This window comes from Nycticebus coucang, chromosome 22 (assembly GCF_027406575.1).
Source record: "Nycticebus coucang isolate mNycCou1 chromosome 22, mNycCou1.pri, whole genome shotgun sequence".
NCBI lineage: Eukaryota > Metazoa > Chordata > Mammalia > Primates > Lorisidae > Nycticebus > Nycticebus coucang.
In genome coordinates, this window is record NC_069801.1 from 29,466,335 (window position 1) to 29,490,270 (window position 23,936).

The 23,936-nt window shown below is 43.0% G+C and overlaps 1 protein-coding gene across 3 annotated transcripts in view; it reads left to right on the top strand.

Annotated features, from left to right (window-relative positions):
- Positions 1-22,335, top strand: part of LOC128574871 (protein argonaute-1) — a 38,157-nt gene extending 15,822 nt beyond the window's left edge. For 2 of the 3 annotated variants that reach the window (XM_053575829.1, XM_053575831.1), the window contains 11 exons: positions 977-1,096; positions 1,481-1,612; positions 1,738-1,871; positions 6,642-6,826; positions 12,400-12,559; positions 12,741-12,831; positions 13,914-14,108; positions 15,774-15,908; positions 16,782-16,883; positions 17,176-17,375; positions 17,617-22,335. In XM_053575829.1, the coding sequence (XP_053431804.1) occupies positions 977-1,096; positions 1,481-1,612; positions 1,738-1,871; positions 6,642-6,826; positions 12,400-12,559; positions 12,741-12,831; positions 13,914-14,108; positions 15,774-15,908; positions 16,782-16,883; positions 17,176-17,375; positions 17,617-17,725 (1,563 nt within the window). In that variant the 3' untranslated portion in view covers positions 17,726-22,335. The remainder of the gene's footprint in view (positions 1-976; positions 1,097-1,480; positions 1,613-1,737; positions 1,872-6,641; positions 6,827-12,399; positions 12,560-12,740; positions 12,832-13,913; positions 14,109-15,773; positions 15,909-16,781; positions 16,884-17,175; positions 17,376-17,616) is intronic. The other variant, XM_053575830.1, reaches the window with a different exon arrangement.
- Positions 22,336-23,936: the final 1,601 nt, after the last annotated feature.

Below are 23,936 nucleotides of genomic sequence, written 5' to 3' on the forward strand. Positions count from 1 at the left end.
TCTACTATAAGACTTCCTGTTGATGGCATCCTGAATATAGTATTTTGAGAAATGGGAGTCTTATATGTCATTATACAGGCTTTTTTGATCTCTGTTAAATTCTCTTGGACCCAAAAGAAATGACTGTATAACAGGATATTGTCAACAGAGGATACGGTCAGTGAACAGTGATGGTGATTTCTTTTCTTTTCTTTTTTAACTTTTTATGTATATATTTTTAACATTTATTTTTCTTTCTTTCTTTATTTTGTTGCCCTCGGTAGAGTGCTCTGGGGTCATTGCTCATAGCAGCCTCAAACTCTTGGGTTCAAGCAGTTCTCTTGCCTCAAACCTGTGAGTTCAGGCAATCCACCCAACTTGGCCTCCCAGAGTGCTGGGATTACAGATGTGAGCCACTGTGCCTGGCCCCTGAGATGGTGATTTCTGTAGTCTGGGAGCTCAATGATTATCTGTAGGCTGGGGCTGTAGAGTTTAGAGCTATCTGTAGTTCTTGTGGGTTGTAAGATGGAGCAACTGACTGCCACCATTGGAGAACTGTGTTAGGATTCTCATTTGTGTATATTGAGATTTTTAGTATTCAGAATGGCTCAATACTTGGTCCTTTGGTAAATAATAACCTCTGCTACAACTTAACTGAATGTTTACTATGTCCCAGAAATGTACTCAGTCCTTTAAGTGTTTTATTTAATGTCCAGATAATCCTATGATACTGTTACTCCTCATTTAATACATGAGACCTAAACCTAGATCTGGCTGTGGATCTTAAGCTCTTAATAACAAAGGGGCAGTATACTGCCTTTTGTATTGCATGTGAATATTTTCTAACTGTCAAATAAAATTCAAGAGGAGAATATATGTATGCTCAAGGTTTTTTTTTGGCGTCCCCTTCTCCATGGCTGACAGCCAAGGTTTCTTCTCTGGATACAGGGTGGACTTTACTCAAGCCAGAGCTACCTGTCTATCCTTGTTTCCTCAGGTCTGTAACATTGTGGCTGGGCAGCGCTGCATTAAGAAGCTGACTGACAACCAGACTTCCACCATGATAAAGGCCACGGCTAGGTCGGCCCCAGACAGACAGGAGGAGATAAGTCGTCTGGTCAGTGGGGCTGCGGGGAAATGTCTGCTTGTCTGCTTAGTCTTTGGGGCCCTTGGTAGTATATTCTGTCCATCTGTGGTTAGGAGAATTGGATAAGGTGTTTCAAAGGCCCAGCAGGCCTGGGTTTGTTGCCTAGGACTCCATGGGGCTGCTCTTGTTTCCTGGCCTTGTATCTACTTTCCTTTCTATCTGTATTTCTCTTCTGCATTACTTTCCTATATTATCCGCTTCCAACTTTCCTCATCTTCCACTTTCCCCAGTTCTCTTTTTTAGGGCTATTCTTTGCTAACCCAGCCTTTCTTTAGGACTGTCTCCTTGACACCAGAGGGTAGTCAGTAGTTCCAAGCTGCTGCTGTCCTGAGATCCCTCTGTTTTGCCCTGTAGATGAAGAATGCCAGCTACAACTTAGATCCGTACATCCAGGAATTTGGGATCAAAGTGAAAGATGACATGACAGAGGTGACGGGGCGAGTGCTGCCGGCGCCCATCTTGCAGTACGGCGGCCGGGTGAGCAGGGTCAGGGCCAGACAACATCTCTGGGGCATTCGGGGGTGGTTGGGTTGTTTAGCCAGGGGCTTTTGCTCCCCTACTCACCTGCCTCTGCTGAGGCTCACCTGGGCGCCCCCTCTTCCTATCCCCAGAACCGGGCCATTGCCACACCTAATCAGGGTGTCTGGGACATGCGGGGGAAACAGTTCTACAATGGGATTGAGATCAAAGTCTGGGCCATCGCCTGCTTCGCACCCCAGAAACAGTGTCGAGAAGAGGTGCTCAAGTAAGGAAGGTTGGGTCTAGGGGTGGAAGGGTGGGAACGACTCTAGAGCTGCCTGCCCTCCCCCACCCCCAGGGACTGAGATTGATTGGTAGTGTGCTCTTTCTGTCTCCACTGTGCCTGCATTACACTTTCTGGCTCAGACTTCTACCTATTCCTTTTCTGTCCATCTGTTGTTAGGAGAATTTGATAAGGGGCTGTATCTATGTCAGTGATGATTTTAGGGCATGAATGGCCGAAAGGAGGCCTGGATTATCATTATGAGTATCGTCATTGGTAATACATAGTAATGGTGATGACTGTAATGTTTGTGCCAACATCGTACTTAAGTACCTAATTTGTGTTCTCTCACATATGGTGATATTTCCATTTTCAGGACACTGAGCCTCAAAGAGGTTAAGTAACTTGCCCAAAGTTTGCATATCATTAAGGAAGTGTTAGAGCTGGGATCAAATCAGATCTGAGGTTCAAAACTTTGTTCCTAACTGGAAACAAAATAGAGTAGCTTGTTTAGCTGATCTCTCAGCTATCCTTTCTTGTGCACAGAATTTATTCAGTCAGATCCAAGCAGCCTGAATTAGATTGACAAGAGTTATAAGGGCCCTTGCACCACTGTGGCTGAGAGACTAGAAATAGATGACAGCAATGAAGAAAGCGTTATAGCCAAGTGATTTTAAAATAAGCTTAGACAGGTAGAGAACCTATGTCCTTAAGGCCACATATGGCCCACCAGATCCCCAAGTGCTGGCCCCTTGACCAAATCCAAACTTCCAAATCCAAATTTGGATTCAATCAAAAGGCTGCACTCAAGGATCCAAAAGGCCACACATGGCTCCAAGGCTGCAGGTTCCCCATCCTTGGATGGCTCTAGTGAGTCAATCAGTAATGAAAAAGTCACTGATTATTGGGCCATGCACTGTGGCACACACCTGTAATCCTAGCACTCTGGGAGGCCAAAGTGGGGGGATTGCTTAAGCTTAGGATTTCAAGACTAACCTGAGCAAGAGAGAGACCCTGTCTCTAAAAAATAGCCGGGTGTTTTGGTGGGTGCCTGTAGTCCCAGTACCCGCTACTTGGGAGGCGGAGACAAGTGAATTGCTCAAGCCCAGGAGTTTGAAGTTGCTATGAGCTATGACGCACCGGTACTCTTCCGAGGGTGACCAAGCGAAATTGTCTCAAAAAAAAAAAAAAAAGGAAAAGAAAAAGTCACTGATTCTTCTCCTGCAGTTTTTTAAAAAATAGTTTTGTTGAGATATGTTTAAAAGCACCTAGTTTGTTGGTTCCTGGTGTCTTTTGAAGTTCCTGGTGGCTTCTCTGTGGATCTGGAGTGGGTCAGTGCACATTGGGGATGAGAAGAGTCATTTTGGGAAGTGACAAGGACAACTGAGGATGTGAGTTCCTCTAGCTTTGGAGTCTTCACAGGAATTAGTTCTAGTAGTTTCTGATGGATCTGGAGACTCTGGACCCAGATTTTGCCATTCTTCCCTCTCCCTTTACGAATACACCACCACCACCATCACGATTATAGCTTCTTGTAAACAGGTGGTTCTTGTCCCCTTTCCTGGGTTCTTTGGATATTGACACAGTTTAGAACAGGCTACTCCTGGCCGTGGTCTGGCATTGGAGGGCTTGTCCTCAGCATATCGGAAAGGCTTCTAGCTCTTTGCCTCTATGCCATAGTCACTTCACTGGTAATTCTATTCTCTGTATGCTTCTCTCTTACACCCATGTTCCCTTTTCTAGTTCTTTTGGGAAGTAGTCCATTGTTTTGGCCATTTGGGGGTGGTACAGGAAATGATATACTTCAGAGTCTTAGAAGCATAGAGTCTAGTCTATGCTTAGAGTCTTAGTCTTAGTTTATTAAGCATCCCCTTTTCCCAGTGATCGTCAGGCTGGCTCTTCATCTGGTTCAGTAGTAACCAATTAGATGTGTGGTTCTGGGTTAAAGGTAAAGATTTCTGAGTCTTAAGCTATGGCAGTGGATGAAATTGTCTAGGGAGAATGTACATAGTAAGCTAACACTGTAAGTAGAACTCAGAGAAACTGGAAAATAAATGGAGCAAAGTCCCTAAGTGTGTGAGGGGATAGGATCCACAGTACTGAGAAGGGGATCCTTTCCACTAAGAAGGGGAAAACATGAAAGTTTTTGTGGAGTTGGAGAAACTAACTGGGAATGGATGAGGAAGGTCTAGGTTCAACCCGAGGAATTTTTCTTCTAGCCGAAGAGGCCCCATTTAGCTATCTATGTCACCTTCAGGACAGGATTTTAAGACCTTCCCCATCCTAGACATCTCTCAACACTTTATGGCCCTCCACACTGGACACAGTATCTATCTTAAGCATGGTCTGGTAGAGAAAAGACTGAGAATACCACTTTTGTTTTATTTATTTATTTATTTATTGAGACAGAGTCTCACTGTGTCGCCCTTGGTAAGAGTGCTGTGGTGTCACAGCTCACAGCAACCTCAAACTCTTGGGCTTAAGCGATTCTCTTGCCTTAGCTTCCCATGTAGCTGGGACTACAGGCATCCACCACAACACCCGGCTATTTTTTTTGTTGTAGTTGTCGTTGTTTAGCTGGCCCGGGCCGGTTTTGAACCCGCCACCCTCAATGTATGTGGCTGGCGCCCTACTCACTGAGCTACGGGTGCTGCCCAAGGACACCACTTTTTTTGAAGTAGAAACTCATTATTAATGAAACCTGGTAATATGTAGCCTTTTTTAGTAGGTACAGTGCAGTTGTATATAAGGCAGAGAAATGGAGAAAATATTAGTCCATCAAAGTCCTAGGTCTTATTTACAAGAAACAATGGTTAGGTTGTATGTTTTTAGTCTTAACATTCATTTTGAAAAATTTTTAAAGAAGTAAATGTGGGGTGGCGCCTGTGGCTTAGTCGGTAAGGCACTGGCCCCATATACCGAGGGTGGTGGGTTCAAACCCGGCCCCTGCTGAACTGCAACCAAAAAAAAAAAAAAAGAAAATAGCCGGGCTTTGGCGGGCGCCTGTAGTCCCAGCTACTCGGGAGGCTGAGGCAAGAGAATTGCTTAAGCCCAGGAGTTAGAGGTTGCTGTGAGCTGTGTGATGCCATGGCACTCTACCGAGGGCTATAAAGTAAGGCTCTGTCTCTACAAAAAAAAAAAAAAAAAAAAAAAGAAGTAAATGTGGAGGGCGGCGCCTATGGCTCAAAGGAGTAGGGCGCCGGCCCTATATGCTGGAGGTGGCGGGTTCAAACCCAGCCCTGGCCAAAAGAAACTGCAAAAAAAAAAAAAAAGTAAATGTAGAGAACAATGCCTTAGACATTCATGTATCCATCATAAGTTTTGTCATATTTTTCTTTTTTTTGAAAAGTAAATAAATATTATAAATAAATGACTTCCTTTCGTATCCTCCACCCTACTCCTATTCATATAACTACTGTCACGATTTGTTATAACTTTTCTATCCAATTTCTATATCGTATATACCTACACATGTGTCCTTACAAAAGTTTTGAGATACACAGAAATCAAGAAACATAAAATCTGCATGGACAGAAACAAATGAAGCCCTCCCAGAAACACCAGTAAGCTGAGCAAGTTTAATCTGGCACAGGTGAATCAGAAAGTACACTGTCCACTGAGTTTTCTGGATGTGAGATAATACAGTCTGTCTCAAAATGTCTCAAAAGTTTCATAGCTATCTAGTAGGTATATGATTTTAAATTTTGCATAACATCATATTGTATTTAACTTCCTTTTCATTTGTACTAAATATGTAAAAAATACTTTTTTACAAAATTGTCATATTGATATTTATACACTATATAATATCTCCTAAACAGTTGCTTTCATTCTCTATTTATACATTATTGCTTATAATTTCAATGCAAGATTTTCACAAATTAAATTTCCTACTGCTGGCCGGTCATGGTGGCTCCAAACTGTGATCTTAGCACTCTGGGAGGCTGAGGTGGGTGATTGCCTTAACTCAGGAGTTTTAGACTAGCTTGAGCAAGAGTGAGACCCCATCTCTACTAAAAATAGAAAAACTAGCTGGGCATTGTGGCAGGCGCCTATAGTCCTAGCTACTTGGGAGGTTGAGGCAAGAGAATTGCTGGAGCCCAAGAATTTGAGATTGCCGTGAGCTATGGCGCCATGGCATTCTACCCAGGGCAGCAGAGTGAGACTCTGTTTTCAAAAAATAAAAAAAAGAAAGAAAAAATAATAAATTTCTTGCTGCTTATTTCACTTTGTTAGAAATTTGATTTTTTTTTTTTACTGTACTTCACATGTACTCTCTTTTCAATTTTGTTTTCATTTCCCAGGGTAAAGCCCTAAAGGTAAGGATTGAAGCTTATTTAACTGGCTCTTAGTCTTCAAAGAACCCAGTTGGGAAGGAGAAAGCTCATTTTTACTAAGCATCTCCTATGCTTCTATCACTGTTGGAACCTCATTTATTCTGAGCAAAAAGGCCTTACTCTTGAGCATCTGCCTGTTTCTTTGGACATGCAGTGGAACACAGGAATCAGCTGCTTGAGTGGGGCCAGGTGGGAATCCTGAGAATTCCCATAGGTCCCTTTTCTGGGGTCCTTCATCTCTTTGCTCCTACCATTGAATACTTAGCAAGCTGTCTTAACTATAAGGGCTCATTTTGTGCTAGGTGTAATTATCTATCATTCATGTTAGAATCTTTCAGTGCCTCTCATAGTGCTGAACACCTAAGATGGAGGCATTTGGCCAGAGGTATTAAAATGGGACTTACTGCCTTCTGTCATGACGATGCTTGTGCTACAGGAACTTCACAGACCAGCTGCGGAAGATTTCCAAGGATGCAGGGATGCCTATCCAGGGTCAGCCTTGTTTCTGCAAATACGCACAGGGGGCAGACAGCGTGGAGCCCATGTTCCGGCACCTCAAGAACACCTACTCAGGGCTGCAGCTCATTATCGTCATCCTGCCAGGGAAGACACCAGTGTATGGTACAGTTTTCTTGGGGTGGTGATGATGATGATAGGATTCTTCTCAGTGCAGCTCCCTGAGGACTCCTAAAGAAGGCTTGATACAGATTCTTGGCTCTGGCTAGAGCTGTTCCATAATGTCAGTGTTTCTGTTATAGGAGAAATAGCAGCCTATATGAACCATTGAGTCCCACCGGATTCTAATTACCTTCTCACATTATCTCCCAATAACATTTACTGGAGTCCTCTGTGTGTTGGTTTATGCCAACTCAGGCCAGATAGAGAGGTGGGTCAGTCCATATTCCCATTTTTAGGGGTGAGTTGTTGATTAGGAACACTGTGCAGCACACCCAACCAGAATGTGTGGCTGTTCTGTTAGTGTTCCGTTGTTTGGTAATGATTTAGACTTTTGAGAGGCTTTCCCTTTGTTTCTTTCTTTTTAGAGTAGAAAAGGCTAAGTCTCTGGCTCAGCACTTTTCTCGTACTACATTTTCCCTCTTCACCTCTCCTGCTTTCAATGAAGAGGTGTTCTGAGTTTGCTCAACTCCTCTGTGCTCTTATTCCCAGCCTATCTTGTTACCTTGAGACGTTACACCTTTCAATCCTCAAATATCTTCAGATTGTTCCTCCTAGTGCACATTACCACATTTTTGCCATCTCCTTTAGCTTTTCTTCTTCAAACCTTTTGAGTGACTTCTCTACTTTCTTTATGCCCACTTTCCCCCCAGCTGCATACTCTTTCATGCACCTTTCATCACCTCCTAAACCTCTTCTGCAAAGGGCTGCATATGACTTTTCTCAGTTGGATTCTCCCTTGATTTCAGCTTATTTCCTACTGTCTTTCATTACTAATTTTTGTCATTATCAGGAATGGCTGGTACATGTATTCCCTAGGTTTCTCTCCTCTGCCTTCTGTGTTCTCTCGAAATTCTCATTCATTTTGGTTGCTTTCAGTCATCACCTATGCTGAATTAGGTCCTGTATTATTGAAATCTTGATCCAGCTCTTGACCCCTCTGCAACGAGAGTTTATCAATCATCTGTTACATGTCAACACTGTGTAGGATCCTGGATACATTGGTAAATACAGCAAATATAGTCTTTGCCCTTAAAAATTGTTTTGTTGGACTATCTTTAGTGGCTTGTTTTCTTTGTAAAACCAGCCTTGTCTTTGCTTCTCTCTTCTGTGTTTGGCATCACAGTTGCTTCTGAGTACCTTCGTTCAAACTTTGGAGGCAGCCTGTCTACTCTTTGCTTTGCCTCCAGTATTCTTCTTCACAGTCTTTTTCAAGATATATTCCCTGCTCTCTACTCATACTTCTCAACTTAGTTCTGACTTTCATTTTCAAGTCTGTCAGGAATAGATTATAAGGCAAGACTTTTTCTGAGTGCAGTATCAAAAAAGTTGGCCAGGCGTGGTGTCTTACGCCTGTAATCCCAGCATTTTGGGAGGCCAAGGCAGAAGGATTGCTGGAGTCCTGGACTTCCAAGTCCAGTCTGGGCAATATAGCAAGAGTTTGTCTTTACAAAAAAATAAAAAAAATAAACTAGCAGGCATGGTAGTATATGCTTATAGTACTGATTACTTGGGAGGCTGAGGCTGGAGGATCTCTTAAGCCTAGGAATTGAGGTTGCAATAAACTATGGTTGTGCCACTGCACTCCAGCCTGGGCAACAGAGTGAGACCTCTGTCTCTTAAAAACAAAACAAAAAAGAACTCCACCCCTATTGGTTCTCATTCATTCCTACATAAAGGGTTTTCATAGCCCTGATCATAATTTAACCTTTTCAGTTTTATATTGCACTGTTCATTTGCCACACGTCTTGGAAAAATCACTGGTTCTGGAAGTAGAACCTGATTTAAGCCTGGCTGTGTTAGTTAACTATCCTGGGCAAATTACCTAACCTTTCCAAGCCTCATGAATTAATTATATAAAATGCAGCATCTTACATAGTGCCTTGCATATAGATGACACTCTGAGCACTTATTTCTTATCTGTACTTTCCAATTTCTGGTTTTGCTCACATCATTTGCCTTTGCCTGAGATCCAAATAGTCTAGACCCAATTTAAATGCTACTTATTCCATATTCACCTGGAGGATGAATTGTCTCTGGATTCCACTAGTTTATCAGGCCCTTGATGAATTACTTTCTTGCATCATGTTTTGAGCGTGGATTACTTTGAAAACTGCTTCCCTCTGCACATATATACATCCAAGGTAGTGACTTGTACTGATAAGATACTGAGTAATTACTTACTAAGGGAAGTTGTTTGATCTTCAATCCAGGTCTCTCTTAGATTGTTGTTTGGAAGATAAGGATGCTTTTTAGGAGCACTGCCTTGAGGAAGTATCCGTGTTTCTGGTTCTCTCTATTAAAGAAAGAATTCAGTGTTTTGGCTTACCTTCGGAGTATAGAACAGCATGCTTGGGGAAGGCAGTACTTACTCAGAATTTTCCTTTACCTGGGAAATGTTATACTAGTCTCTAGCCTCATACCTTTATTGAGACCTTGGGTTCCTTCCATTTATAGGAATTCCTTGGTTATACCAACAGTGGAGTCATCTGCATAGAAATTAAGCCAGCACATAAGAGAAGCAGTCCTTCAGTCTGCTTCCTGGGAGGCTGGGTGAAATAGCTATTCCCTCTTCTGGTCAAAGCAAAGTCTCATTGGCATTTGATGGTTCTGCGAGTGTAGATGGACAGTGTCGTATTTGCCCAGTTGTGATCTGGTACCGTATAGTATATTTAACTCCTTCCTCTCCACTAAGTTGATACTTATGGCTTTTTTTATGAAAACTTTTTAGTGAATTGTACATATAAAAATTTTACATGTTCAGCTCCATAAATTTTCACAAAGCGTGGCAGCAGTATAATCAGCACCCGGTTCAGATAGCCAAAGATTACCACAACCCCAAGCTACTAGTCACTGCAGCCCCCACCAGTGGTAACCATTATTCTGGCTTCTAACACCATAGTTTAGTGTTACCTGTTTTTGAATTTTCTATAAGTGGAATCGCATAGTATAATCTTCATGTGTGTCTGGCTTCTTTTACATGTTGAGTTTGTGAAATTCATTACTGTTATCTCTAGTTGTAGTTTGTGACAGTTTTTCCATTATGTGACTGTAACACAATTTACATGTAATTTATCCATTCTGCCGTTGATGCACGTGCTGTAGGATTATTTATAGTTTTTGACAATTTACAAATAACGCTTCAGTGACCACTCCTATAGCTGTCCTTTAAACATATACGCATATTTGTTGGGTGTCTAGTAGTGGATTTTAAGTATATCAGTTTACACTTCCACCAGAAGTATATGAGACATCTAGATATTTCACATCCTGACCATACTTAGTATTGTCATTTTCATTTTAGCTATTCTTGTGGGGTTTTGGTTTGATTTCTCCAACGACTGATAAAATTAAGAATCGTTTTAATGAAATAGGAGAGGCTTTATCATAGCTTCTTTGCAAAGTGCCTGCTAAATCTTTTCCTTCTTTTATTGACTTTACTGCCTTTTCCTTATTGATTTATAGGTGTTCTTTGTAGTTTCTTTATTAAATATATATGTATATCATATATATCTTTTCTGCATTGTGACTTGCTTTTTTTCCTTTCTTAGTGGTATCTTTTTTTGCTTTGTTTTGTTTTGTTTTTTGAGACAGAGTCTCACTCTGTTGCCCTGTTCTCTCTTCTAAGTCCTTTGCTATCTCAAACTCCTGGGCTCAAGCAATCTTGCCTCAGCCCCCTGAGTTGCTGGGACTACAGGCATCTGCCACAACATTGGTCTAGTTTTTCTATTTTAGGAGAGACAGGGTCTCGCTCTTGGTCAGGTTGGTCTCACTCCTGAGCTCAAGAGATCCTCCTGCCCCAGCTTCCCAAAGTACCCTAGATAATAGGCATGAGCTACCATACCCGGCCTGTGGTATGACTTTTGTTGAATAGAACTGTTTAAATAATGTAGTCCTATTTATTATTATTTTGCTTAGTATTTCATTGTCCGCGAAATCTCAGGGTCATGAAGATACTATTTAAAGTTTTCTTTATATATTTTTTACATTTCACATTTAGAACTGCGTCTAATCAGAGCAAAACCTCTGTTGCTTTTCTGCCCCCTGGCAGTGGTCACTCTGCAGGTATAGAGCTTGGCATCTCAGCCTCTTGTCTGTACCTAGAATCAGCAAATGTACGTTAAGTAAAAGCAGCAGCAGAAGGTAGCTCACCTCTGTGGGATTTTCTCCCTTTCTGGAATTTTAGTCCCTCAAGTTCTTGTTGCCTCAGCACCTCTCTGTTGTCTCAAAAATATGATTTCTGCATTTATCTTGCTTTTCTGCTGCAGAACTGGCTTGTCACTAACTATTCTATTTCTCTTAGAAGTGGAAGTGAACTTTTTAAACATGCTCAAGTCTCTTCCCTTGAAAACATAGCAAATTCTTTTTCGATCATATATTTCCTCCTTTGTACTGTATATTGCCAAAATATGTTTTACCTCTGTATACAAATTTTTTTGTCTCAATATCACTAATTCCAGAGGACACTGGACATAGCTCTGGTTGTCATTTTATCTGATCTTTTAGCTGCATTTGACTTGTTGACTGGTCCTTCTCAAATACTCTCTTTCTTCCCTTATCACTTATGATATAACTGTCTTGGTCTTTTTTCTAGCTCTCTGGATTTTTCTACTTTGCAGACTCATCATCTTTCTATTCTACAAATGCTGGGAATTTCTCAAGATTCAAATCTAGGCTCTCTTCTCTTTTCACTGTTATCTTCCATGGTGATCTCATCAAGATCATGCATGCCTTCATTGTTACCTGTACTTAAATATTGCACAACTTTGCATCTCCATTTCAGACTACTCTTTTGAACATCCAATCGCTATAATCATTTGCCTCGTTGATAGCCTCACTGGGATGACCAAGAAGTCCTTGCAACTCAAAATGTCTCAAAAAGAATTTATGATCTGTCTATTCCTATTACAAAAGTTACCCATAGAAATTTATTTTTCTTACTCATGTATCTAGTCTATAACTGAGTCTCTTAAATATCTCTTGAATTCATGTATTTCTCTTCATCTCAACAATTCAGCTGTTTTCCCAATCTAAGCTACCCTCATCCCTTCCATAGATCAGACGAAATTATTTCTCTCAAAACATGGTCCCTTGTTCTTCTTTTTAGCTTCTTCGACTGTTCAGTTTCTCACATATATCTTGATGTCTTTGAGCAGAGTGCATTTTTTTATGTTTCTTCCCTCTGTCTGGAATACTCTATCTCAAACTTCTCTTCTTCTAAGTCCATTGCTACCTTCAGAATTCAATTCAGTCATTATTTAAGAATCCCTTCCTGACTATATTGTTACTCTCTATGACATGCTTTCACTGCTCCATGTTTTCTATTATAGCATTTATCAGTATTGTAATTTTCACAGTTTTTAAAATTAGTCACCAGGTAGTAAGCACTGTAAGAGTAGGGACCTTATATATTTCCTGTTACCATTGTGTTTCCTAGCACCTCATATACTGCCTGCCAACTAGTAGCCATTCAGTAAATATTTGTTGAATGTACTAATCAGTTTTCTCCCTACCCACAGCTGAGGTGAAACGTGTTGGAGACACCCTCTTGGGTATGGCAACACAGTGTGTTCAGGTGAAGAATGTGGTCAAGACCTCGCCTCAGACTCTGTCCAACCTCTGCCTCAAGATCAATGTCAAACTTGGTGGCATTAACAACATCCTAGTCCCACACCAGCGGTATGAACTCTGTTGTATACTTGCCCTTGTCAAGGTACCATGCTGGGGATTGATGAAGAAACAGGATACTGCCTAGGCAGAGTGAATCAGACATAAGGGGGAGAGGCTCAGAGTGGGTGTTGGATGGTGCCACTAGACAAAACCCAGTTCCTCACCATTTTGTTTTCTCTTCTTTGCTCAGCTCTGCCGTCTTTCAACAGCCAGTGATATTCTTGGGAGCAGATGTTACACACCCCCCAGCAGGGGATGGGAAAAAACCTTCTATCACAGCAGTGAGTGATACTCTCCAGCTATCTCATAAGGTTCTCCTCTAAGTGCCAAGTCCCCAAGACTACACATGATCTCCTTCCCTCAGCTCTGGCTCTTTACCCTTCATAAGATCTTCATTTAGCTCCCCAGCCCATTAACCATTCCCTTAGAATCTTCATAAGGTATCTCTGTATGAAGCCCTTTTTCAGGGAAAGTAGTAAGTGTATAGCCAGAGACTTGGCTTAGTCTCCATCACTCTTGGCTTTGCATTTGATTCTCTCTCCATTTCTGCTTTTGGGACATAGGGAAGGGACTATATATCTCTTGTCTGAAGTCCCTTTTAAGGGAGTTATTTAGTTGCTGGGACTGTCCTTTCCTCTGCCCCACCCTTACCCCTGATCCATCTAGTAGATGAGATGTTTCTCCAGTCTCTCTCCTGACTTTCTATTCCCTGTCCCCTAGGGGCTTCCAGAATGCTAGGGATCAGGTCTTCCTTTCCTTTCCACTTATATTTTTCTCAACACTCGTATTTCTCCACACAGACTGGTCTTACCATAATGGAAACCCTATAATATGCTTGTCCTCTTCTTTTCCTTGTGGCCATGCGTCCTAGGCTCTGGCCACTGTCCCCTCTGAAGATGGTGTTACTTCCATCAAGCAGAAGAACACTGTCACCATGGATATGATTCCTGGGTAGATAAGCAGTTGAATGGAAAAGAGGATAATCTTGGGGCTGGATGAGGCCATTGTTTGATCTAGTAGTGCCAGACCTTCACATGATACTGTGCAAAGGGCAGGAAAATCAAATTTATCAAGTACCTACTATGAAGTAGGCCCTGTGTGCAAGGTGCTTTATATGTGTCACTGTAGCACTGCAAGCAGGTAGTCTTTTATCTTAGACGAGGAAAAAGAAGAGCAGATGAATTAAGTAACTTCTACATGTGTGATATAACAGAGATTGAAGCCAGGTCTCATTAAATCCCAAGCTCTATTCATTGAGTGGCACAATTTTCTTGTTAAGAAACCTTTCCCCAAACCCACAGCCTGATAATGAGGGAGGGTGAAGAAAGGTTTTAGGGGCTGATCCTTTCTCTTTGACTGTCAGGTGGTAGGCAGTATGGATGCCCACCCCAGCCGATACTGTGCTACTGTGCGGGTGCAGCGACCACGGCAGGAGATCATTGAAGACTTGTCCTACATGGTGCGTGAGCTGCTTATTCAGTTCTACAAATCTACCCGATTCAAGCCTACCCGCATCATCTTCTACAGAGATGGGGTCCCTGAAGGCCAGCTCCCCCAGGTAGGGCCCACAGTAGGTGGAGAAAACTTTTATATTGAGGCCAGAGGGCTTAGGTGCTGCTACCTTTTCTTAGCTTTTGGCAGTGGGAGGTGTGCTAACTAGGGAGCTTTGATAAATGAGGTAGGCTTGGGAGCAGGGATCAGTACTGAGGAGTGGCATGTACAAGCATCTATAGAACTTTCTTGTAACAGAAGCCCTCAGTGCCTATTTACTAGTTGTTTAGACCAGTGGTTCTCTAACGTTAGCATATATCTGGAACACCCAGAGGGCTTGTTACAACGGTTTTCAGGGCCCTAACCTCAGGGTTTTGGAGCGTAGGGTATGGGCCTAGAATTTGCAATGTTGACAGTCTCCTAAGCAATGCTGCTAGAGACCACACTTGAAGAACCACTGCTGTTTCTCTTTCCTTCACAATGATCCTCCTGTTCATTCTCACTGCCAAGCCTCCATAATCTATTATTTAGACTTCTATACTGAACTAGTCTCTTTGACTACCATTTAGTAGTATTAGAACTACTATTTATTGCGCAACTTCTTATGCCATGAATGGTACTGAGTACTTCACATATGTTCTATTTAATGCTGTCTGGTAGCCCTGTGAGGTAACAATTTTATTGTTCCATTTGACAGATGAAAAAATGGAGGCTTAGAAATGTTAAGTGATTCTTTGTTGTCACTCAAACTAATAAGGGGTGAATCTGGGATTCAGATGCATTGATCTGCCCCCAAAGTCCATGCTCTTAACCATTATGCTCAGTTACCTCTTAAGTCATCCAATATTTCCTAAAATGTCAGACAAATTTATCATATCACTTCTCTATTCAGAAATGTCTACTAGCTTCACATAGCCTTGAATTAAAATCCAAACGGCTTAGCAAAACAATCAACAGTTATTAAGCCACTAGGTTTTCTATGCTTTCATTTAATTATCTGTCTTAGTCTTCATAATAGCTTTGTGAGGAAGGTCTTAGTAACATTAATAGATGTGGAGGAAATGAGACTTAGAGGTGTTGAATAAGTTGCCCAGGGTAATACAACTAGATAAAGCTTGGGTTTAAACCAGTTCTACTTGACTCCAAAGTCTGTCCTTTTCTACCATACAGTTTTAACTCCCTGTATCTGACATCTATGGCTGCAGGCAGCCATTGTGTATGATTGTTTTCCTGTGGCTTCTTCTTTAGCTACTCCCATTTTCTTATAATCCTGCTTCTTTATATGATTGAATTCCTCTACCTGCTCTATGCCCATTCCGGAACTATATGTCTGCTCTTTAGTAGTCCAAACCCTGTCTGCTCTTGGAGCCCACAGGGAAACTAACTCCCATTATTCCCTTGATTGACCCAACTTTGGGCATTATGATTTTAGTGATTTCTCTGTGGGCCTTGGTTCTGTGTCTTGATGTTAGGTCTTTTTATGCATAGGAACCAGGTAAGTGCTCTCTTCTGGTGCCAACCTGCCCTGCCAAAGTTGTATATGAACGTATCAGGTGAACTGAGTATAAGGCTGCTTTTGGCAGGAAGAGCCTATCTAATTACTGGGCATCCGCTTATAAAGGGGGAGGTTGAGCAAAAAGCCATATTACAAGTGGCAACCCTAGTTCAGAAGAGTGTGTGAACTCAAGAGGAATTGTATGTCTCTTTATCTCCTTCCTCGTCCTGTGTCTAGATCCTCCACTATGAGCTGCTGGCCATTCGTGATGCCTGCATCAAACTGGAAAAGGACTACCAGCCTGGGATCACTTACATTGTGGTGCAGAAACGCCATCACACCCGCCTTTTTTGTGCTGACAAGAATGAGCGAGTGAGTGAGGAATTAAGGAGACAGCCCTACTCTCATCCTCTCTTCCTTGTCTTGATATAGAATAAGCCCTTGAGATAAAATGTGGGGGCTTAGTCCTTGTCCTATCCATCCTTCCTGGTCCCTTCTATCCCTTTAGCTCTTGTGATCCTTTCTCTATCACTTCTTTCCTTCAGTGCCCTCCCCCGCCCCCCATTCCCTTATACTTCCTTTCCCTTTTCCTAGCTCTCTGGCCTAGACCCCAAAAATAGACCAGCTCCCAGAACAGGGAAAGGGAACTACCATTTATTGAACTTCTGTGTCCTAGACACCATTAACTAGTGTCTTTCTCACAGCAACCCTGTGAGGTAGGTGCTGTTGTCGCCAGTTTAACCTCAGAAAGGTTAAATAACTTGCTAAGATCACATAGCTAAGAAATGGCAAAACCAGGATTTGGATACAGGTCTATGTGACTGTAGAAACCTATTACGTTAAAACCTGGTACCCTGGGTGGCGCCTGTGGCTCAGTTGGTAAGGCGCTGGCCCCATATACCTAGGGTGGCGGGTTCAAACCCAGCCCTGGCCAAACTGCAACCAAAAAATAGCCGGGCGTTGTGGCGGGCGCCTGTAGTCCCTGCTACTCGGGAGGCTGAGGCAAGAGAATCACTTAAGTCCAGGAGTTGGAGGTTGCTGTGAGCTGTGTGAGGCACTCTACCCAGGGCCATAAAGTGAGACTCTGTCTCTACAAAAAAAAAAAAAAAAACAACCTGGTACCCTCTGGAGCAGCAACTTCGGCTTTGTTCTTGGGATTCTGGTGAAGTCAGAGTAGAATTGAGGCAGGACCCTGATTAGGGCCAGGCAGGTCTTGGGATCTTGGTTGTGTTTGTCTTTGTACAGATTGGGAAGAGTGGTAACATCCCAGCTGGAACCACTGTGGACACCAACATCACCCACCCATTTGAGTTTGATTTCTATCTGTGCAGCCATGCAGGCATCCAGGTAACTGGGCTATGTCTTGGGGTTTCCAGTGAATCAAAGATTAGTCATTTATTCCCGCTGCTTCTAGAATATATCAATATCACTGAGTAGCATTTAAATCAAAATTACCTTTTTAATAAGTCCTGAGTGTACCTGCAGATTGCCTATAAGAAGGTGCTGTATGACATTGGTGGCTTTCTGTCTGTTCATGGATAATACAGTCATCTACCTGGCTTATTCTTAAAGTGATCCTCTCCTTTATCAGCCATCCCCTCTGCCCAATCTGGGTTCTCTAACCTTCCTATCTTCCCAGGGAACCAGCCGACCATCCCATTACTATGTCCTTTGGGATGACAACCGTTTCACAGCGGATGAGCTCCAGATTTTGACATACCAGCTATGCCACACTTACGTACGATGCACACGATCTGTCTCTATCCCAGCACCTGCCTACTATGCCCGCTTGGTGGCTTTCCGGGCACGATACCACCTGGTGGACAAAGAGCATGACAGGTGAGGCCTGGGATCAGGCTGGTTTCCTTTTTGCTTCAGGCCGTTGTACCAGACTTTCTCAACTTTCCTTGGGTAGAAGGAAAGGGTGCTATCCAGTTTGATGCCCTTTAGCTTATCTGCCCAAACCTGGGATGGGTTTTCTCTTAAGTAGGTAAGGGAATTGTCACCCCAGGGATGGGAGCGGGAATTGGCAGTAGTTCAGTTCACCAGGAAGGATTTCTTTTGTTTTTTTCCTTTTCAGTGGAGAGGGGAGCCACATATCGGGGCAGAGCAATGGGCGGGACCCCCAGGCCCTGGCCAAAGCCGTGCAGGTTCACCAGGATACTCTGCGCACCATGTACTTCGCTTGAAGGCAGAACGCTGTTACCTCACTGGATAGAAGAAAGCTTTCCAAGCCCCAAGAGCTGTGCCACCCAAATCCAGAGGAAGCAAGGAGGTGGGAGGTGGGGTAGAGAGGAGTTCAGGAGGCCTTGTTTCCTTCTATAGTGGTGGTATAAGGGCGGGGAACAGGGCCAGCAAGACAGACCACCAGCCAGAAATCTCTGATATCAACCTCATGTCCCCCACTCCTCACCCCATCTTGTCACATCTGGCCCTGACCCCACTGGACCAAGAGGGGTGTCCACCATACACACAGGTGTCTCATGTGACTCACAGTGCTAAAGACTCATGCTTGACAGCTTGGTAAGGTTGGCCTTGCAGCCCTGCGGACAAAAGCTGGTAGGTTTGGGTTTGATACTTTAGATGGGAAAGCAAGGGGCTTGAGAAAGTGGGTGGGAGGAGGGAAGGATTTTTTAGGAGCCTTAATCAGAAAAGGTCTAGATTTGTTTAAGAAGAAAAATGAAAGCAGAAACCCAGATCAATATTTTAGAATACTAGATGTTTTAATGGGTTCAGAATCCGGTTTGTAGGAAGATTTTTAATGGTTTTGATTGCTCCTCCCCCAGCTGCCACCCCTCCTTGCCCTTATTCCTTTCTCTCCACATTTTCTACCCCACCTTACGCCTCCTCCCTGACAGACATCCAGCCCCTAGTAATACTTAAGGCACTATGGCACTTAGCTCTGAAGTGACACGACCCTGTCTTCCTTCCGCCTGCTGGTGGGTAACCAGTGCCTTCCCTGTAACGGTAATGCTGCAGAACTGCAACCTTTTGTACCTTTCTTTGGGGGATGGGGTGGGGGTGGGAGAAGGAGGTAGGTGGGGAAGAAATACCCCAAACTCAACAAGCCTCCAGCCAGAATGCCAGCTATTTTGCATGTGAAGGAATTGACTTCCACATTCATTGAGCTTTTTTAAAAGATCACAACCTCAAGATGGTTAAAATCCATTGACATTTGCACTTTCAGACATGACAAGTCTCAAGTCTTGGAGCTGCTGAGATGACTGGCCCCTGGCCTTTCCACTTACGCCTCCTTTTCTCCCTGTTCCCCCACTTCTCACCCTGCCTGGGTCTGGCGTTACTTTCATAGCATTTCTCACTCTTCTTTTTTCCCTGATGGTCAAGTCTCTTACGTTTCAATATTTCTTAACTGGGGTGTCTTATAACAAAAGATCTTTAGATCTAAAATAAGAAAAAAGAGAGAAAACAAAATGTTATTTTTATACCATAACTTGAGTCTATTGCCAAAATTTGGAATTCCCTTCCATGCTGAATGAGTTTATATCCCAGAAACATTGAGCCATCAGAAGGAACTGTGTACCTGACTTGTTCTCTGGCCTGGCTAGGTAGGAGGTGGTTATCTCCTCAATGTGGGGCTCAGACTCCATCCTTCCTCTGTGCAGATAGTAACCTTTTTCTCGCTACAGTCTCTCTCCTTTGTACTGTCCTGCACTCTTTCTTATAAGTGCATCTTCCTTTCCTCTGGACTGTTGTCTGACCCTTTGGCTTATCCTAGATTCCAGTGTGTCCTACGGACAGGCTGAGGAATTTTGCTGCTCCCTATTGCTTCTGTTTACACAAATAGATTTTTCCTGGTTTCCCACTAGGGCATGTGAGTGGGTAGCATGGTTGGTTTTTTGTTTTTTTTTTTTTCTGTTTTGAGATAAGGGGTTTGGCTGTCTTGCAGGACTGAAGAAAGTGGTTCTAGCTTGATCTCTGCTGTCTTTAAGGCAAGGCCCCCCATTTTCTTGACTGCTTCTTTTTTCTTTTTTTTTCCTGTCCTACTGCTTAGGCTGGGGAGTTGCAACTTCAGTGTGGAATTTCCTCTTTTTGAGGAGCCTCGACTTGGGTTTGCCCTAATCTGGTGATGAAGCCATGATATTTTAGATCTAGCCCAGGCTTGGAGGCCAGCCAGAGGAAGGAGAGTCTGAATCCTGGCCTTTGGAGTTAGAGCTACCTTTTCCTCTCCCTAGCAGCTTTTGTATGACCAAGATTTGCTATGCAAAACAATCTATCCCAGGTTCTGTTCTGGTAGGCTATATTGTTCAGCAACTTCACAAACCATAGCACATACATTATGGAGAAAGCATCAGGACTGTTGAGTAACTCCTCCTTTTTTCCTGCCAGCTACAGTATGGGCTGCCCCATGGGCACAAGCCCAGCTGAAGAACAGAATGGAGAGCTCTAGGAGGAGGCAGCTCACTGGAGAACCTACATTCCTTACACAAGTGCCTAAAGAGAGTGATGCCAACACTCCATCTGCCCTGTCCATTGCCTTCACATACAGTCTACTTCGTGATCCATCACCCTTTGGGGAGGGAAGCTCTCCTGGGACAATGGGCTCTGGATGTTCTCTACTTGGGTACATTTTGGGGCTGGAATCAGGGCACTATTCCTGGAGGGTCCATTCATTCACCAGCATTTGCAAATGTCCATAGGGAGCAGATGGCAGCCACTACTCCCAGCAACAACTTCGTGTTCTCTCTTTGCCTCACTCTCTCCACTTGAGTTTTCAGCTGGGGCTTGACATACATTTTTAGCCCTTTGTCATTGCATATGGCATTCAATAAATAAATAAATATAAGAGAGAAGCAGCTTGGGTGATGACAAGAAAAATTGAATTCTTTCTCTGATTTTTTTTTTTTTTTTTTTAATTTTTGAGACTTGAAAAATACCACTGACCTTGAGGATTATTCTTGGTTGAAAGGTGGTGCATGCAAATTGAGAAGTGGTGTTTGGCAGCCTTTGGCTTGTGTGCATTTGGTCTAAGTGGTGCTTCATACCCAAGCTCTAGGGAAGTGCTGATGAGACCCCAGCCTCATCCTCTTAGGTCTCTTGCTCCCTTTTTCCTCTGTTCTGCCTCCCTTTCCCTCTTTTCTCTTTCCCTGGCTTCTTTTTCCTTTTTTCTATTCACTTTGCTTGCTTGCTGGCCTGCCCATCTGCCTGTGTGATGATGAAATCTCTACATGGCCACAATGATCCCACTGTTAGCTGGCAAGGCCAGGCTTAGCTCCTTGACAGTAGAAGACCAAGAATCTATTCCCCGAGCACAGAGATGTCCGCCCTGGGCTGGACTGGCCTCTAGCTTATACAAGGGCAAAACAGCAGGTTTGCCCAATTGGCATGAAATCAGGAGGGCTTCTTGCAGTTTCCACACCTGTCTACTCCTTGGAGCTGGTTTCTCTTATTTTTCTAGATTTGGTTCCTTTTCTTTCTGCCACCCCCACCCTTTGCCCCCCTCCCTTTTCTGAGATTGTCTTAGGGTTAAACTACTTGGGTATCCAGGGTTGGAGCATTAGGGAATGTACATAGGGGAAGAAGAGAGTGATGAGAAGAGAATGGAGAAAAATTGGATAAAAGGAGGGAAAGGAGAGATTTCTCTTTATTTATCCAGTTCAGCTTGACCCTTTAGGTGCTACTGCCAGTCTCTAGGGATAAGCCTGGGCTATTTTTTAGGTTTAGAATAAGGCTGAAAAAAAGGTACCTAAAATTGTGAAACCTCCCTAAAAATGAAGTTCCCACCTGCTAGATAGCTTCTCTGTGGCCTCCTCTTAGGCTAAGCAGCAATGTTTTTGGATACATTCTTTTTTTTTTCTGTCCAGAATTCTATAAATGAGGCCAGCACTCATGATGGGCAGCCCAAGGAATACTGACTTAATTAGCTGGCCCATGGATTTCTGCAAGGCTGGTGGGACAATCTTTTGGACCTGGCAAGATGTGTAACAAACAAGGATGGAGGTTTCTTCTCCTTCAGGGTAGAAAGGTCATCTCAAACTAGCCAAAAGGCAGTTTTTAAAACTACAGTAGGAGAAGTTATTTTTATTTATTTGCTGGGCTTAGGCCAATTCAGGATGGTAGCTGGGATGCCTTCCTTAAAGTCTGATCATGGCAGGGATATGTAGGGCACTCTTTCCTATTTGGCCTTCTAAGCAGATTGTGGAGGATGGATTCTCTGGTTTTCTTTTTCCCTCCACATACTAGGACTTGCCTTCTCCCTGGGCAGGGAGAGAGGCTTAGTTGGTGCTCTCCCCTTACTCTATTCCTACTGACTTAGAACCTTTGGCTGCTGTTTGGGAGCCCAAGAAAGGGAGTGGAGGGAATGGGCAAACAAAATGAGGTGGAGAAGGGAGATTTCCTTCTTTATAAAGGAAACCCCCCCATGAATTGTGCAAGTTAAGACAATATGTTAAATGCACTGAGTCCCCTGGTATAGTAGCAATAAGGAAAAGTGAAATGACTTCCCTGCACACAGCCCAACCTGATTGGTATGTGATGTTGCACTTAGCAGCCATGTGGTGGGTATGTGTGACTACTCTGGGTTTCACTTTAGTTTCTAAACTTTTTATCCCTCTCCAGTCCAGCATGGATGGGGAGATGTCCCTGGAGCCCCACAGCTGTGTACTTGTTTGCAGTTACTTCCTTTTGAGACTTGTGTTTGTGTCCTGCTTTGAGCTGTACCTTGTTCAGTCCATTGTGAAATTATCCCAGCAGCTGTAATGTACAGTTCCTTCTGAAGCAAGCAACAGCAGCAGCACAATTCTGTGTTTTATAAAGACAACAGTGGCTTCTATTTCTAAAATGCGGTCTCTATCTCTCTTTTTTTTCCTACCAGCAAAACAAACTTTTGGGAAAAATTACATCTCTGCTAGGTTTTATATTAGAATAATACTGTAGATTGTTATGCAGTGATACTTTACAGGACCTCCATTTATTCTTCAGCAAACATGCAAAGCACTGTGCCAGTATTGTGGGAGGGAAGGCAGGCACAATTCAAAAATGAAGACAATAGTGTCTCTCTCCTTAAGGACCTTAAAATTTAGTGGGGACATGAGTAGCCAGATAGTCCCTTGGTACAGGGCAAAGGTAATGAGGGACTGGAATAAGGCTATAGCAGTGACACTAAGAGGAAAGAGCAAATTTGAGATGAGATAGTAGGACTCGGTGGTTGATGGGAAGGGAAGAAGGGGAGTAGAGGCTAATGCCCAGATTTCTGCTTGAGCATATGAGTATTTTGGGACATTTTTCTAGTCAAAATGGAGGTGAGAGAGGAGACTATAGAAAGAAGGCAGCGAGTTTTGTAAAGAAAGATAATTAGCCTTGTGTAGACTGTTTGAGGTTTAATAGGGCAACAAGGGTAAGGTTTCTAGTAAACAGATTCAGTACTCAGGCCAGACTACAAAACTGCAGTCATAGATACGGAGTCATATAGGTGGTAAAGTCACATAGGCATGAGTAAGATAGCATAGAAAATAAGGAGAGAAATATGGTATATAAACCAAGAAACTCAATTAAAGGCATAGAGAGAAAGCAAAACCTAAGGTTACAATCACTGTTAGATACTTTGTATTTTTTTTTTTTGACTTGTTTAATGAGGTGGGAGAAAAATCAAGAGTGGAAGAGGATCCTTGAAGAGTTATTAACAGTGAAGAAGGGGCGGCGCCTGTGGCTCAGTCGGTAGGGCGCCGGCCCCATATACCGAGGGTGGCGGGTTCAGACCCGGCCCCGGCCAAACTGCAACCAAGAAATAGCCGGGCGTTGTGGCGGGCGCCTGTAGTCCCAGCTACTCGGGAGGCTGAGGCAAGAGAATCGCTTAAGCCCAGGAGTTGGAGGTTGCTGTGAGCTGTGTGAGGCCACGGCACTCTACCGAGGGCCATAAGGTGAGACTCTGTCTCTACAAAAAAAAAAAAAAAAAAACAGTGAAGAAGGATCTTTTTGTTTTTCGTTTTTTCTCATTTTAACAACCAACTTCTTTGAGATCTTACAACTATGTTGACCTGTTACTTAGGTCATTCTCCAGTATTTTTTATTGAACATTAGAAAAATTCAATTTAAATATGGCTAAGACTTTCCAGTTGATTGCAACTACCCACTACCTCCAACTTACTCCTGTCCTTAGGAGATAATTGTAAAAGAATAAATAAAACTTAATTTTGTTTCTGACCAGTTTTATAGATAGTGCTCCAGTGCACAAGATAGTACTTAGCAGCTTGCTTGTATTTGTTTTCATGACTTGTCTTCCCCAGTGCCTGTGAACACCTAGAAGCAGAACCTATATTCTGTTCATTTTTGTCATCTCAGGGCTAGAGCATATATCAAGGGATCAATATTTGTGAATAGAATTAAAATGAGCTAGTGATTTGTGGTTTATGAGTTTGGTGGTGGGGAGGGATCAAGAAGTGA